This window comes from Lissotriton vulgaris, chromosome 1_1 (genome assembly GCF_964263255.1).
Source record: "Lissotriton vulgaris chromosome 1_1, aLisVul1.2, whole genome shotgun sequence".
NCBI lineage: Eukaryota > Metazoa > Chordata > Amphibia > Caudata > Salamandridae > Lissotriton > Lissotriton vulgaris.
The window spans coordinates 1,256,065,055-1,256,077,143 of NC_141685.1; the positions used below are offsets into that span (position 1 = coordinate 1,256,065,055).

Genomic DNA, 12,089 nt, shown 5'->3' on the forward strand with positions numbered 1-12,089 from the left:
GTAGGTACTCAACACAAAGTCATACTCTTGTAAAGCAATGACCCACTTTGTAATACGACTGGATATTATGTCCACACCTTTCTTTGTGAAGGTCTCTACAACATATTTTTGATCAGTCCGTATGACAAATGAAGACCCCCACAAGAATTGTTTAAGTTTCCTCACAGCCCAGAACTCAGCCAAAGCCTGCCTTTCAATAACAGAGTAGTTGGCCTCTGTGTCCTTAAGTCCTCTAGACAGAAACATTATGGTCTCCGTTCCAAACTCTCCCACCTGTTAGAAGACAGCACACAAGCCTTTGAGACTAGCGTCAGTGGTTACAATTGACCTCCTCCGAGAATAAAAATTCCTAAGCTTTGGAGCCATACTGAGGTGAAGCTTGAGCGACTAGAATTCCTCTTCACAGAAGAAATCCCATGAAAACACAACACCCTTCCTCAAGCGTGATCTCATGTTGACACTGAGTTCAGCAAATCCTTTCATGAATTTGGAATAAAACTCAATCATTCTTAAAATGTCATTCACTTCTCTTGGGAAGTGGGAGAGCTCATATGCAGAATAGTGTTCACCAACTCATCTTTGGGAACAATTCCCTCACTAGACACAATGTGACCAAGATATGTTATGGACTCGGTACCAAACTTGCATTTTTCATCTTTCACTGTGAGATTCCAATCAAACACCTCCCTTAGTCTGGTATCGTGCTCCTCAGAATCTTTCTAAAAAATCAAGATATTGTCCTGATAAAACACAAACACTAGTGGTGCCATCAAGAACTTTTTCCATGGCATGCTGAAGGACAGAAGAGGCGGATACAAGCCCAAAAGGCAGGTGAACAAATCGGAAGGTATCAAAAGGCGTTATAAACGCTGTAAGATCCCTTGAAGATTCCATAAGCTCGATCTGTTGGTAGGCACTAGATAAGTCAATGGTACTGAAGACAGTGGCCCCTCCCAACAACATAATCCATTCAGAGATGTTAGGGAGGGGATACCTGTCCACCACAACACACTTGTTAAGATGCCTAAGGTCCACACAGAGGCGTAACTTGCCATTGGACTTCCTTGCAGCGACTATGGGCGCAAGCCACTGGGTTCCCTCAACTTCCTCAATTATACCCTGAGCTTTGAGCTTAATTAGTACTTTCTTCACTTCCTCACAAATGGCAATGGCAATATTTCTAACTTTACAACACACAGGTCTTGCTTGATCAACCAACTTTATCTCATGCTTATGAGATTTCAAGCAACCCAAGCCATCCCTGATCACCTTCGAAAAATCTTATTTGAGCAGTGACAACAATAGAAATTCAGAAACAGAATTAACATCCAAGATGGAACAATCTTTAAGCTTAATGGGTGAGGTGCTACCAGGATCAAGCATCACACAAAGACCGCCTTGGTGTGTCCAACTAATTATGCTATCACCCTTCTGAGAAACACACACTTGCCGCAGTTGAGGTGTTGTTTATAATCTATGACCCCAGTGAAATAGCCGTGTAATTTTATGGGGTCCCCACCGTAAGCACATGGATTGATGTCAGGTTGGTGTAACTTAACTTTGTGAGCCAACTTGTTAAAAAAGAATTCATTGGAAACAATGGTAATTTGTGCCCCTGAATCAAAGAGAACATCAGTTGTCTCTCCGTCTACACAAATGGCATCAACGGAGCTGTGTTTGTTATTGCTGTGGTCACCCACTTGAAGCACAATTTGACCACACACTTAATCGTTGCAATCTCACCCAGAATCATCACTAATACAGACCTCTTTAACAGTAGCCCCCTTTGCTTTTCAAACAGATGCTGAATAACATTTTTTATTGCATTTAGAACAGGTTAATTTAAGAGTAGGACACTTTTTATTGTTGGTGAGATGAGTGGATGAGTTGCAACAGTAACATTTACGTACTGTCGGAGTGAAGGTTTGTGTCCCTCTACATCAGGTTTCACAATCATTTTCATTCCCTTTTCTTTAACTAAGGTGACAGTCGTATTTTTTTCTTTTTCTTTCTTTGTCACACGAATACACTCAATAGAATGTTCAATGCGTTTGGCAATTACGAGGACCTCATCCAAAATAGGGTCATCTTTTAACCAAAGCTCTTCTCTTACCTGTTCTATGCCACAAAGCACCATAAGCTGATCCCTGACTCATTTATCAGATAAATCGCCAAATTTGCATGTTGAAGCTAGTTTACGTGAATTAGTACCATACTCTTCAACAGACTCCTCAGGTCCTCATTTATGAAAAGTGACGCATCGTTGCGAGAAAACAGCGATGCGTCACTTTTAATTGCACCCTCCTTGCGACACCAATGATGCGTCATATTTACAGTATGACGCATCATGTCGCAAGGAGTTACAGATACGTCAGTATTTCTGACGTATCTGTAGGCGCAAAAATTACGTATTGCTGGAGTGTGTCACAAAAGTGACGCAACTCCAGCAATGGGTCATTACACATGGGCAAGTCTGATGTTAAATGTATCTCATGGGAGGCGTAAGATTTTGACGCATTTGTGTCCTAGAAGTGGCGCAGTGAAATCTCATAGATTTCACTGCATCGCTTCTATGACCCTTTCTTGCGTTGGAACTCCCCCCGCTGCATACATTATACCTGGCACAGGTATAATGAGGCTCAGGGGTTTACAAAGTCACGCATCTACCTACATGCGTCACTTTGTAAATATGACACAACATGGCACAGTTTTTACACTGCTGGTGCGTCACAAAAAGAGATGCTCCGGTGGCATAAAAGTGACGCAAGGCCTAATAAATAAGGCCCTTAGGGTTTTGGAATCTTCTGGCAAAGTGGCAATGTTCATGAATGATACTAACTTTTGGTAGAAAATGAGTAGCATGCTTTTTAAGGATTTACTCATATTCATTTAGATCTTCCAGGACAGATTGCAAAGGTGAGGGTAAATGATCAAATATTACTTGCCCTTCCAGACCCAAACGATGCAGCAACAATGAGGCCTTTCTCTCAGTGCTCAAGGTTGCACTACACACCCTGGCATATCACTCCATGACTTTCTTCCATTTTTGCCACCTAATTGGAGGAGTACCTGGCGCTGCTAGGAAATACGATGGAGGGGTGATTTTTGCAAAATGCAAAACAAAAAAACACAGATTAAGACACACAGTGCAAATGCAAAGACACAATATGAAAATAAGGTTCAACACAATGCACAACTCCAGCACAAGTTAAGTTTCAGTGCAATGCACAACTCCAGCACCAGTGTACCCACCACTGAAACGGTGTGCGAATGAGAAGAAAAGACAAAATTTCAGCATCTGAAACACTGAAATGTTGTGCTCGAGCAAATGAAAAGGAGAACACTCTAGTGACAACCAGCTAAGAATGAGGACCACACAGACACAGTGCGCTTGAGCAGACAAGAAGGCGTAACTTCAGCACCACTGAAACGGTGCACTTGAGGAGATGGACAGGAGAGCCCACTGGTGAGAGTGAGCTGGAGATAGAACCACACAATGTGCACACCACTGAACAGTGTGCTGGCATGGTAAGGAAGTAAGACACCGAGCAAGGGAACAGAAGCAGCGGCTCACAACTCCTCCACAGGTGGAGCTCGCAGGGTGCGCACCACCAGCACAACAAGGCAAATGTAACATTCAGCTGTGGTGGCACAGGAGCTAGTAAAGACAGCTAGGTGTAAAACACAGAAGATACGTGCACTACCGATTCAATGTGCTAGAGTAGGTTGATGATGTTTTGCCAGAAATCTACATAAAACACTGTGCGGCGCAGCAATGGGGTGCGAGAGTCAACAGCTGGGTGTGGCTAGTGCGGAACCTTAAGCAAGGGACAAGGACGGCAACAACCCGCTGTGAGTGGCACGCACAGAACTGCGGGTGAGGTACAAGCACCAGGATGCATGCACAGAAGGAGACTGGGTCACTGGGGAGACCGGAGTCAGGAGCAGGCAGAGGCAGCAGCACGCACAGAATTACAGGCAAGGCACAAGCGCCGGACTGCACACACATCGGGAGATAGGGGCACTGGTGGAAATTGAAGTCAGACGCCACAGCTCAAGGATACAGTTTAAAAGAGAGCTGGGTTGCTCAGCGTACAAGGCACAAATAGACACCCGCCACTTGAACGAAGGCAGGAGTCAAGGTGTGGCAAAGCCTCTGAGTTTTGTTTACTTTACGAGTCGGCAATGAATTGTCAGGAGGGAAGGCCCCCTTCAATCCCCTCTACACGGGCACATACCCACTCTTCAGGCTAAGCAGCGGAAGAGTCAAAAAACATGCGGAGCAACAAAAGAAACATAATACAGTCCCAAAAGGGTCAACGGGCCGGACAATGATGGGCTGACGTCAGTATCGATGAGAAGACTGTGTTGACATTCTCTCACTCCATCCTGCCGACTACGCCAGTGTGACAGTTTAAACCCACAGCGAAATGACGAGAAGGAGATCTGTTTAGTGTCGAAGTAAGTTGCTTTATTCGGGGGGTGAGAATCCCATCCAACATCTCAGTCAGGCGACAACCAGCAACTGCTGATCACTTCAAAACATGCACATTCCATCACCTGAGCCCAGCTCTCCAGTGACATCACGGAACTCCAGGCCAAGTAAACAGAAGCAGCTGCTGCTCTCTACACAGTGGAAATACCAGACACCAAGGGGTGTAGTACTGGAGTGCATTTCCTTGCCATTAACAAGGAATTTCTTCGTATATGAGAAAACACTATATTTGCAGAGCCACAGTACCAGCATGGGGAGCATCTTTGCTCCAAGTCTGGCCGGCCTTTATGTCCACCACCTGGAGACGCAAAAAATCCTCTATCAAAGTAACTCCTTCAGAAAGAACATAATAACATGGAGGCGTTCCATAGATGACATTCTGGTCATCTGGGAAGGTGACCTAGACGCAGTTACACAATTTATGGAGTGGCTTAATATGCAGAATACTTTCTTGAAATTCACAAACACTGTGTCACGCGACATGATGGTGTTTCTGGACCTGAACATCTACCCAGAGGGAGGTTTTTTGAAGACAACGACTCACTTTAAACCTACCTCTAGAAACTGTCTCCTAAGGTATGACAGCTTTCACCCACGACACCTCCGTGACAATCTTCCGTATGGCCAGTTCCTAATCTTGAGAAGGAACTGTTCCAACGTGAATGATTACAAAACACAAGCAGTGGCCAACAAATGGAAACTCCTGAAACTGAACTATCCCACTCCTGTGATAGACAAGGCCATAAAAAGGGCCCGCAACAACAATAGAGAGGCTCTTTTAGAAGACAAGGTACAGAAGGAACCTAATGAAAGGTCGATCTGTGTAACCACTTACAATACCCACTTTAATGAAATCATCAAGATCGTCAATAAACATTGGTGAACCCTAGTTTGTGGCGAACTGGACTTTGTAAAAGCATTGTTTGCACACAAGCGAGGCAAAAACCTTAAAGACATTCTGGTCCATACTCGACCACGGACACTCCAACCAGAACAACATACACTCCACGGGATACAGGGCTACCACCCATGTGGCAACTGCAGCAGCTGCCACCTAACGAAGAAAAGCAGACAATTGACTTTTAGGAATGGCAGCAAATGGGAACAAAGAAAGTTTAATAATTGTAACAGTAAACTTGTTATATACATGATTACGTGCCCGTGCGGCCTTGAGTACATCGGGATGACCACGAGACCAGTTAAAACCAGAATCAGTGAACATAAGAGCAATGTGAGATGCAAGAAAAGCACGACCAAAATGGCATCCCATTTTCTAACTGAATTGCACTGCGTGAATGATCTAAACTGGACCATAATTGAACAACTGCCCAGTGAAAAATACATTTTTGAAAAAGAACAACGCAGGGTGTTCTGTCTGGGCACCCACGTTATTGGCCTCAATGAGGACATTCCGTGGGGACAGTTGACCTAACTGTTTTTAAATAAACTCTCTTCATGGGCCTAGACCTGGGACACGTCATTTCCTGTCCCACTAGACCTCTCTATATGACCTAACCCACTGTACCATAACTTTAAACACACCAGAGTGGGTGATTTGGAGCCAATAACTACCTCCATTTCACTTTACACTTCTCAGTCTAAGTCTAAGTCCAGATACAGCTGTTTGTTTGGCCAAAAAACCTTGTGCCTCCTCATTATTCGGCTTGGTTACTATTCGTCAAGAAAGGGATATCTCTAATATAGAGGCCAGGGGAGCTTTCGTGCAGTAAATAGTGTAGCTATGTATGCAAATGCACGATAACAGTATGACACTGTCTTTCCGTACAGCATCGTCGCATGAGGGCTCACACCCTGCAGCAAGCAGCGGGTAGGCTAAATTAGCATCTCAAGACTTTATTAACATTGACCAGTGGTGCCGTAATACACAATACGCATGCGCGAGAACAGTCTGCTACTGTTTCTCGGACTACACAGCTGCATGGGCGTTTTCCCGCAAATGCGCATGTGAGACCTAATGAATACTACCATTTCAGGTTAGTACTAGGACGCCAAGGACCGGAATTACCTTATATGGCCCGTGTTTTTCCCGGTTTTAATAATTAAGTGTAATTGAAGGGTGTACTTAAGGCTCCTTGCGGCCTTCAGTCACTATCTGTCAGGATCCAGGTCATGCGCCTACACTGCTGTGTGAACCAGCTCATGTCATGCGCTGTGAAGGTGATACATGTCCGGTAGACTTCAACTCCCAGACTCCCCCGCAGTAGGGGAAGTCATAACTGCAATCCTGACACGCTTCCTGTTGCGTGTAATGAGAAATTTCCTAGTTCACACAAAGGAAAGTTTCAATTCTATTAAGGACGCGGAGGCGAGGATTTTGCTTGTCCTTTCTTCATTTTTATTGACAGCAAGTTAGAAGTAATAAAGAAAAAACTTCCACCATGAACTACCCTGACCAACATGGCAGCGGTAGTCATGGTGACACAACAGCCAATCAGAGTCTATAAGCCAGCATAAAGGGGTCCCACGACGGAAGTCCTTCCTCTTTCGCTGCTGCCGTTAAAAAGAAGTCTCCTACCCTTCAGTCCGTTTTCTGATCGGAGCCTAGGGAAGAGAAAAAATAATAATATCTCGTCCAGAACAATGCTGAAGCATCTTACACATTGCAATGGAAGAGGGCAAAACTAAATGCAATAGCATCAGTAAATATGCAGTAACATATCAGTCAATGAACACATCATTCATAAGTAAAAGGAAAAAGATACTTCCCTCAAATGGAGAACTAAGCTTGGATTGCATAGGATCGGGAGGGAAGGCTGGAAAAAGCCAGGGTGGGAAAATCCTCGCCTCCGCGTCCTTAATAGAATTGAAACTTTCCTTTGTGTGAACTAGGAAATTTCTCATTCTATGTCAGGAAGCGGAGGCGAGGATTTTGCTTGTTTAAAGCTTACTCACCACCAAAGATGTCGCTTCATGGATTGGTTTAAAATAAAACTTCTTAAAAGTTGAATCCGAAGACCAATCTGCTGCATTCATGATATCTTCCAACCTGCCCCCAACCTGGACAGCCTTGGAAGCCATGGCGCCTCTAGTGGAGTGAGCGCCAAAGTTTGAAATGTCAATTCCAGCTTCTGACATAATCCACCGGACCCATCTGGCAATGGTGGGAGAAGAAACCGCTTTAAAAGGCTTCTTAATCGCAATTAGTAATTGTCTTTCGCCCGGGGGACGAAATTCCAAAGTTACATCCTCATAAGTCTTTAGACAACGAACAACACAAAGTTTAGGTGACTCCGGAAAGGCTGGATAAGATACTGACCTGGTATTACACTTTGTTCGTCTAGAGACAGTAAAAGTAACACCTTCCGGGGTAAAAACTCTGGCAGAAACATCAAGAGCGCGAACATCGGAAGCCCTTTTGCAAGAAATGAGACAAAGGAGAATAGCTAATTTAGCCGAAAGCTCCTTGCGTGAAAGGTATTCATTATCCTGCCAAGAAAGAAGGAAGCGTAAAACCACATTAACGTCCCAAAGACCAGAATAACGCGGTTCAGGTGGACGCGACAGTCGAATACCCTTGAGAAGTTTGCAAACCCAAGGATGCTCTCCCACCGGAGAACCATCCACCAGGGCATGACCCGCAGAAATTGCTGATCTGAAGGAATTGATGGTACAATAAGCAAGTTTGTCTTGAAAAAGCTTAGCAAGGAAGTTAATTACTTCAGTCACAGGGGAGCCCACGGGATCCAAGTGTTTTGCCACACACCAACGAACCCATCTGTTCCAGGCAGATCGGTATCGTTTGGTGGTACTCGGGGCCCAAGCTCGCTGAATGAGGAGTTCAGCGTCTTTCGAAAGTGAGTCGTTAGACCAACGTCTCCTGAAATCCTCCAGGCCATAAGACGTAGATGGCCTTGGAGAACCAGAGGGTGTGGATGTCCCAATGGATCCGTCAGAATGAGATCGGATAAGGGGAGTTGAATAGGACTGTCCCAAGATAATTCCAGAAGAGAAGGGAACCAGCATTGAGCTTTCCATATAGGAGTGATCAATATGAGAGAAGCTCGTTGTCTGCGGACCTGGGCTGCTACCCTTTGAATGAATAGGAACGGGGGAAAAGCGTAAGCTGGAAACCGGGTCCAGTCCTGTAGGAAGGCATCCACTGCTTCCGCACCCGGATCCGGTTTCCAGCTGTAGAACCTGGGAAGTTGGGCGTTCCATCTGGACGCAAACAAGTCCACTAGAGGAAGGCCCCAAAGCTCTGAGATCATTTGAAAGACCGCAGGATCCAGCTTCCAATCGCTGGCATCCCGGAAATTCCTGGATTGCCAATCCGCCACAGAGTTCAGTTCTCCGGGAAGATACTCTGCCAAGACCGAAATGTGGCGAAGAAGACAATAATTCCAGAAGTCCTTCGCTAGGTCCGCTAGGACTTTGGAGTGGGTGCCGCCTAGGCGATTGATATACCTGACCGCAGTCGTGTTGTCCATCCGAAGGAGGACACAACAAGAAACTTTGTTCGTCGTGAACGAGCGAATTGCAAACGAACCTGCAAGGAGTTCCAAGCAATTGATGTGGAGATGAAGTTCCTCCTCCGTCCATCTGCCTCCCACCGAAAGGGAGCCGCACCGGGCTCCCCATCCTTGGCGGCTGGCATCCGACTCGATCACAAGATCCGGGCGGGAACCGAAAATCGCCTTCCCGTTCCACGCCTCCATGTGATCCAACCACCAAAGGAGCTCCGATCTGGCCTCCGTGGATAAAGAAATGAGTTCCGAATAAGTGAGACCTTTCCTGAGATGGAACGCTTTGAGTCTTTGGAGAGCTCTGTAATGAAGCGGGCCTGGAAAAATGGCCTGGATCGACGAGGAAAGTAAGCCCACTATCCTGGCCAGGAGACGGAGAGAAATCCGGTCCCGACGGAGGACTTTGCGAATCTCCTTCTTGATCTTGGAGATCTTTTGAGAAGGAAGATGTAACGTCGCATCCGTAGTCTTTATCAGAAATCCCAGAAAAGTCATTTCCTGCTGAGGGATGAGCTCTGATTTCTGGGCGTTGATTATGAACCCCAGAGACTGAAGAGTAGTTATGGTCACCTGAAGTTGATGAAGGAGGAGATCCCTGGATTGACTCATTAAAAGAATGTCATCCAAGTAAATTATTAGACGAAAACCCATGGTGCGAAGATGTTCCACTACAGGACGTAGGAGTTTGGTAAAGCACCAAGGTGCTGAGGAAAGACCAAAGGGGAGAGTAAGAAACTCGTAGATCTGATCTCTCCACATGAACTGTAGGAAGCGGCGATGTGGAGGGTAAATCGGAACTGAGAGATATGCATCCTTCAGATCCAAACGTACTAACCAATCGTTCTGCAGTAGGAGGTCCCTCAATAGATGGATGCCCTCCATCTTGAAATGTCTGTAAATGAGCCATTCGTTGAACGAACGGAGATTGATGACTGGTCTGAACCCTTTGTCTTTTTTCTCGACCAGAAAGATGTTGCTGAGAAAGCCGTTTGGATGAAGAGAGGAAAGAGAGATAGCGCCTTTTTGCAGCATAGCATGAACTTCCACGTCTATAAGTTTTTGATCTGCGAGAGAAAAAACCAACGGTCGAGGACGTGAGAGTTGAACGGGGGAGCCGTAAAACTCTATATGAAAGCCTTGGACCGTTTCCAGAACCCAAGGATCTGACGTGAGATGCAACCAGGCCTGAAGAAAAAGAGCAATCCTTCCCCCCAGACGTACTGGAGAAATGATGGAAAAACTCACCGTTGAATCCTTTGGCGTTGAACTGGTTGCCACCACGTCCTCTGCCCTGACCTCTGCCTCCACGGGAAGGATAAAAGGAACCTTGACGTCCGTCGTTCCATCCGTTGTTCCTTTTGAACTGACCTCTATTGGGGCCTTGTTGGTACTGGCGGCCGGAAGAGCGACCCCTGCCTCTGCCGGCCCCGCCAAAAACCTTCTTAGGGAACATCTTTTTCATTGAAGCCTGGGCCTTGTCCAAGGCAGAAAAAGTAGCCACAAATTTGCCAAGCTCCTTAACAAAGGGATCACCAAACAAAGTACCCTGCGCTACTGACCCTGCTTCCGAAGAGGATAATTCACCCAATTTCGGGTCAATCTTAAGCAAAAGAGACCTGCGACGCTCCGCAGAGAGAGCACAGTTGGCGTTGCCAAGGAGACAAACTGCCCTCTGTGCCCAACCTGCCACGTCGTCCACTGGTAGAGGCATACCTGATTCCTTAGAGCGTTGGGCAAGCTCAATGATTTTTGTTAGAGGTCCAACAACATCCAACAGCTTGTCTTGACAAGCCTTCCAGGACCTGTCAATTCCTTTCTTAGGATCCTTAACATACTTAGCGAAAAAGGTACACAACTTCGGGTCAATTTCTGGAGTGGCTGCCACCCTATTTGGAAGAGAAGGGCGAGGACACTCAGAGCGTAAGCGTAGCCTGACATCCTGAGCAAGGGGCTGTCTAAGTTTAGCGGCCACATAATCAGCCGTAGATTTTTCAGGGACCCACTCCGAGGAGCGTGGTCTATAAATAGAATTAGGATCAAACATATCCGGTGCCACAAAGTTACCTTCACCACACTCAGAGACATTAGATTTAGGGCGCCAAGACCTACTAATGTCAGACATATCCCCAGAAGATGCATCATCATCTTCTTCATCAAAGTCTTCCTCGTCATCTATTCCCTCAAGGGGAAACCCTTCTTCCGGGTCAAGGTCTTGGGTGGAAGTACCACCAATATTCCCGGGTGAGTCGTCCCCCCGGAAGGGTGCGCTTCTTAGCGTGCGCGCACTCTTATGGAAGACCTCAGCAAGTTTACTGAAACCTTCCAGGTGCCCCGCGTCACGCTTTCTGGCCGTGCGTGGAGGTACAGAAAATACACCACTGGGCCCAGCCCCACTGTCCCCAAAAACACCTGAGCCAGATTTAAAAACATGGGCTGACAGTTTATTGACACTATCCTGTAGAGGTGCCAGAGCCTGGGCGATGGCCGAAGACAGGAGTCTGTCAACCTCTACAGGAGGGCGCAATAAGGGCTGAGGAGGCTGTTCAGATTCAACAGGCATACCCTCTGGGTCTTGACGAGTCTGCATTTGTGCAGATGATCGGGCACCCATACACAGAAATACGCCCCAATCTATATAAAAAGGGGTTGTTCCCCACACAGGTACCCACAAACAATTTCAGATTAAATTGTAAGCTTAAAATTGCCAAAAAGTGACTGACTTTAAAAAATACAGTTTTTTAATATTGATCAGAGAAAAAGCAGTCACACGATCTTCTTGCTGCCACAAGCAGCGTCAGTGTGGAGAACGAGGCAAACAGAGAGAAAAACGAAGCGCTAATGCCTCAGCGCGTGTTCTCCTCAAACGCTGGGAGCGCTGAGGAAAAAGCCGGTCAGCGTCTGACAGAGACGTTACAGACCGCGCACGCGCGCAACAAAGACGCTCGGGCCAAAGTGCCTACCGCGTCAATAACAACACTAGCCTTAACAGGATAATAATCAATCAGACAAATACGCTGTCAACAACATGAAATACAACTGCCACGCCACAAGAATAAGTGTGAGGAAATACGACTTATCTTTGACGCGGCAGCAATGAAGAAAGAGGAAGG

The 12,089-nt window shown here is 46.2% G+C and overlaps 1 protein-coding gene across 1 annotated transcript; it reads right to left on the bottom strand.

The window, feature by feature from the left end:
- Window positions 1-5,442: 5,442 nt before the first annotated feature.
- On the bottom strand, window positions 5,443-11,741 carry LOC147748949 (uncharacterized). The gene is made up of 2 exons (XM_086952204.1): window positions 10,225-11,741; window positions 5,443-5,549 (listed from the first exon to the last, which is right to left on the bottom strand). The coding sequence occupies exons 1-2, from the start codon at window positions 11,588-11,590 to the stop codon at window positions 5,443-5,445; spliced, it is 1,473 nt and encodes a 490-aa protein (XP_086808330.1). The 5' UTR covers window positions 11,591-11,741.
- Window positions 11,742-12,089: the final 348 nt, after the last annotated feature.